This window comes from Opisthorchis viverrini, assembly GCF_000715545.1.
Source record: "Opisthorchis viverrini unplaced genomic scaffold opera_v5_318, whole genome shotgun sequence".
Classification (NCBI taxonomy): Eukaryota; Metazoa; Platyhelminthes; class Trematoda; order Opisthorchiida; family Opisthorchiidae; genus Opisthorchis; species Opisthorchis viverrini.
This window is the reverse complement of record NW_008751974.1, coordinates 566,512-572,124: the sequence shown is the minus strand read 5'-3', so window position 1 is coordinate 572,124 and position 5,613 is coordinate 566,512. Positions and strand designations below refer to the sequence as shown.

Sequence of the window (5,613 nt, the reverse complement as noted above, 5' to 3'; positions counted from 1 at the left end):
ACCTGATACAGTCTAATGAGGATCACACACTTTCCCACGTTTAGAAGAAATCTACAAAATTCTATTCTGAACTGTTGAAAAGGTTTTCTTCAAACATGAACACTTTTGTTCAGGGTGAAAAATCACCTATCTTAAGCATGGTTTAGCTTCTCGTAATGGTATGTATGTGCAGTATGCCCCAAGCAGAAACGTTCTAAATTCCACTAATTCCTTCATAAAAGACTACTTAAGGTAATCTAGACTATGATATCTTTTTCGGGGGACTTCATCGACAAGTTGTATATGAGGAAGCGCTGAATTCTTTTTAAAATCCTGAAAGTAAAGAAAAAACGGGTGTAAGAACCATTTTGTTGATGTCGTACCAAGGCCTTCAGTGTTGTTTGGCATGTAAGCACCATATTGACATGGAAGTATGCCATGGTATTCCCACACTTTCCGATGACTACCCGGAACCATCCATAGGAGCCCACCTGCGGTAATGTATTTTATTCCTGGAACCAAACACATATCGCTATTGAACTTTTCAGATGCAGGCTGAATTATCGGAGCTTTTGCCGGGAATCGATTAACTACTCTCCTAACCAAGGGTGGCCGTCCCAACTTAGACGTGTACAAACGATCATGCGTAGGATTTGGTAGGACACTTCTAAGTGCCATCTTAAATAATTGATTCGCCAAGCTATTCTATTTGGAAGTATACGGGTAGGATATAACATTTTCCACGGAGTTCTATTCGAGAAGCACTTAGGCACAAAAAGCAGTTAAAATGTATATTTATTCTATTCAAGATGGTCGAAAAGCTCGAAAGTCACTGTGGACAGTTTCGGAGAATTCAGCGTTAGTTAAAGAAGGTACTATGTGGACTATTCTTTAGTCCTTCTAAGGAACTTTTCAGCGGTGTGTAAAACCGTACAACGAAGTCCAACAGGCACAACTCCATCTGGTTTTCATGACTGTCCAAGTATACTTAGAAAACCATGGTCGTTTTTTAAGATATTACCTATCCGGCAAAGGATTTAGTCAATGAATCCTTGGAACTCTTGCAGACAGTTGCAATAACTAATGCCAATTTCTGTCCATCTCATTTACTGGTTACTGGAGGTGTTTTGTGCCACGTACGATGCTTTGAAGCAGGTAAAGCCTTGACGAAATTCCGAAAGCCATTACCACGAATCATATTTACAGATTTGACTGTAATGAATGCGGTGTCGTTCACATCGGACAATCACAACATTCAGGGGGCGTCAGCGGAAAACTTGGGTAAATCTTCTTAACAAATGTAATTTGGAAATGACTTGACCGTCACCCTATATGCTACGGCTTGAAGCATCGACAATAGTTTGGGCGGATCGGCAATTCATTGATATATTATTGTAAAAATGGTACCGCAGCCAATTCACTCAAACAGAGTGTTACGTTTTTTCGGATGTGCATGAGTCATCAGTGGAGAGGACACACCACGCCCTGTCTTACCAAATAGCAAACGGCTACACATACAGCGAAAACGGTGTGGTCACGCTAACCATACGAAGATGGCTCCAGTAGCGTTCACTGTGTTTGACGGGATAAACCGGGTTTCGGGTTGTACTGTTACTGTTTTGAGCTCCATTTTATTAATGCTAAAGGACATTACCATGACATGACCGAAATGTTGATGATGTTCCTATGTCCTATCCATTCTATGCTTCTTTAAAGTTCCCATGGTGAATAATATCGCCTCGGTGGATTCACCGTCTGCAGTGGTAACTGAAGTAAGGCGAAATTCACAAACTGAGACAAGCGGTCTCTAAAGCAAAGAATGTATCGGACGCTTGTGAAATAGCACGATACATTACACTTCTTAAGGTAATTCATGCTTATAAAAAGCATGATGTGGTCTCCCGGGATATGCTCCTTGAAGACGAGTTATCCACCTAGAGTTCATTCTAGCCACTATTTGGTGGAAAACACAGTGTCTGCTCGTTATATAACAGTTGTGTTAATATCATACGAGGTTTATGCCCATAATTAACTTCTCCATCGATAAGAATGGAGAAGAAACTTCTCGAGATCAAATCACTGTCGTTAATACTAGACATATATTTCACATACTTGCTTGTGTATCTACGTTACCTCGAGTACTGTAGGGCTGCACGAGATTAATGACCATGTGCTATTACAGTAATTTGTATTATTACATCTGATTTCATTTCCTGAGAAGCAGACTTCACCTCAGAGCTTTGTGGCTTAAATATGGGATCTCTTGGTTTGGCCACTGGTACTGGAGTTCGCAATACTTTCCTGTTTTGATGAAACTATAACTAAGGCAAATGAATGCAAATGCTATACATGTGTACATCCAGCTGCGTGTACACTCGTTTTCTTGTCTTCTTATTGATGTAGTGTGAACAAGGGGCGAATTAGACCAGGTCATGTGATTTCATAATCAGACAAGCTTGACTGCTTGCATTTGTCTCTCTCACCTAATCATGGTTTCAAATCATGTACATGTTCCATAACATTGTAAATAATTCTTCGAAAAGCTCTAGCTCTAATTCCGGGCAACGAAGGGGATCCGAAAGCACATGAAAACTTAGTCGTTAATTATGGACAGTAAAAATCTGAATCCATCAGTTGATATATACTGGGTCACACTTGATATGAAGGGATTCATGTGCATATTATATTTGCGTTTCAGACTGAGTGCTATTGTCCGTGTTGTTCAGCTTTCATTCCTGGATCTATGATAGACAGAGATATGTTGAACTAAAATAAATTTACCCAGTAACCGTGTCTGAGCAGTAGAACTATCCGAACGAGTTCAAATTTTCACAGGTTGTTGAGAAGAATCTTTCACGAAGAGCCAGGTTTCACCTTTTCGCGATTTCGGCTATCACACAGATAAGTTTTTTGAATAAACCTAAACGGCAAATCAGTTCCCATGGATCACTGCACATCATTTGTGAATATAATGGAAATCAGTAGACGGGAGTTCAAGGAACTTATATGTCGTTAATGTGTAGGAATGAGGGTAGCATCTCGTGTGAGTTTGTCAGGAAGAGTAAATTAGGAGGAAGAAAACACCCAATTTAGAGAAGAAGCAACCTCTTATGCATTGCATTTAACTGTCATCGAATTAGGCATAGTTCTGAACGCTCACATTTACACATGCAGTGGATAAGGTTGATTTAAGAAATTGTTTTCGGAAGCTCAGCTGATAGGACAGTAATGGAATCGCAGTTGTTTGAATGTGTCACCTTAGCAGATTTTCATATATCATCAAAAAACGCTGCTGTACTGTACAGACACTAATCTACGGTGCTGTGCTGCGCTTACTTGGTATCTTTGAATGGAAGGCGTAGGACATGGGCTGCACACGCATCCCATGAATTAAATCCAAACGTAGCCTTGACAAACATCATTTTTACAGCAATCCGTTTTCCATCCAAACAATGGAATTCCTCCGTAGTTGTGCGCTCCTTGATGAATGGTGAATTCCAGTTACCTTTGAAAAGCATTATCGCTCACAAACTTGTTAAATACCTTTGAAGTAGAGTGCGTTGATCACAGATAGTGTGATGTTACTGCCCTCCAATAAAATATGCTATTTCAGTATTAGGGCAAGCTCAACTCCAGTTTTCGATCGCAGATACTGTTGAACAATTGATCCAACCGCTTCATTTGGGTTATCGACCTTTGACAGGTGCAGCGATGCCAGTATTTCGTTTTTTGTTTGTCCATCTGCACCGGCCATGGTCATTGCCACGGCCGTATATATACTCAACGGAGAGATAAAAACATTGCTTAGACCGACTGTAAAGTATTTTAAAATATCTGGTACTATCCTGACCTACCTCCTTGCTTTTTGACAACTTGCCGGTAAAGGTCCACAGCAAAGTTACACACCGACTGCTTCACTTCCTCACTGGCCATTGCTGTCACTCACTGAAGGTTGTCTGAAGGTGGTCTGTTATGTCCGCTTATTAGGTTTCTGAGATTAAGCCAATAAGCTTTCACCTCAACCTGCGGTATCCGATTGGACAGTTAACTGAAGAGCCGGCTTCCGATTGGCAGCCGGCTGAAGCTGATGTCAGATGATCACAGCCCAATTGCATCATTGGTGGAAGGCCATCCGTGAACCACAGAATACTAAAATATGAACTAGACTGTTTAAGTACTCCTCATGAGGTTAATGGCCATTCTGGTCAGCCGGTCATCAGTTTCACTCTACTTGTCAGAGCTCATCAAGTCACCCAGTTAAGAATCTGGTCCTCATGGCACTGGATTTGCTCTAAGACGCACAAAGAAATGTTGCTTATGAAACGACCTATTTAGACATTCGTTGAGCAGGCTGGTATTATTGCCGTTAGAAAAATAATAACAGCAATATATTGATAATCCCGATAATAAAAACGAGATCCTGAACCAAGTGGAGATATTGCATAGTTTCATGTTTGATATAAAAAACAGGCTTTTTGTTTGAATTCACCAGTTTGTTTGTGAACAAACACGCTGCGAAAACTGAACGGCTATTTTTTGAAAGCTTGCGTGGACAAAAGTTTCCATCTGTGCGCTGGAAGTCATTCCGAGATATACCCAAGTCGCTCTTCGCCCTTCAACAGGCAGCTTACTGGCTTGCATACGTTTATTCTTGTTGGTTACCGATAATTTACGGGTATGTGGTAACCTGCGAACCAAATGAGGCCTGTGGGGGCAAAACTTTATTCCTTATTTTGAGCTTACTTACTTTTGGACGGTGGTCACTTAACACTCAACGAGTCACATTTATAGACCGAAGTGAGGGAGGACACCTCACTACGCCACAAGTAATTCTGCGCCGTTAGTATAATCATTCGTCACGGATATAAATCTGCAGAAACGTTCAAGTACCAAATAGGATTTGCTTACCTCCTGTGTTATTTAAGACGGCTTTTCCTCAACGGCGCTGACTGACCTTTGGTGGATTGCCATGAAAAAGCCAGTTGACGTAGCTCAGTTCAGATTCCCAACTAACGAACTGTTCACCGAAGTGCAGTGGCTCCAGCTTCAACTTCGTTCACCCGGAAGAGTAGAGGAAGTGTTTGTCTGATCAGTTATTGATGCCCATTGATTCTACTCGTTAGGTGTGGTAGGGAGTAGGAGCTAAGCAGTGAAGGCGATAGATTTGATGCAAGGCCGTCGTCGGCTGTCAGGATAAGCAGCCACGAGTTGAGCACGGCTCAGGGTCTCAACCCTGGGTGACGGCATTTGCCAGTGCGAATAAGTTGACTGGTAAGGGCTTAATTCTCCGCCCTTATTTATGGAATGACCATCCCTGGGATATCTCCATTCAGTACAAGGCCAGGCGAAGAAACATGTATGAGACAAACGGTTCTTTGCATAATAAGCACCAGATTTAACCAGTGAAGCCTGTGGAGTGTGGGCAGCTGACCTATCTTAGGAGATTGACTTTCCCCAAAAACCGTTTGGCCCACTTCGGCAGCACTGATTTAATGTTCCAAAAAGACTGTGCAACGTTCGTAGACATTGATGGTCGAAAGCAGAAAGTTTGCAAAGGTCTTTCACACTCAGTGGCCACGCCTCTTATCCATAAATTATGACAGATCGGACGGCGACAGTGTACAGTCTACCCTT

At 41.8% G+C, this 5,613-nt stretch overlaps 1 protein-coding gene across 1 annotated transcript; it reads right to left on the bottom strand.

Annotated features, from left to right (window-relative positions):
• Positions 1-3,583: 3,583 nt before the first annotated feature.
• On the bottom strand, positions 3,584-3,912 carry T265_09925 (hypothetical protein; the record flags this gene model as incomplete). Its single annotated transcript, XM_009176141.1, has 2 exons — positions 3,584-3,792; positions 3,834-3,912. 2 exons carry the CDS (start codon positions 3,910-3,912, stop codon positions 3,584-3,586), a joined length of 288 nt encoding a protein of 95 aa, XP_009174405.1.
• Between the last annotated feature and the right edge of the window lie 1,701 nt (positions 3,913-5,613).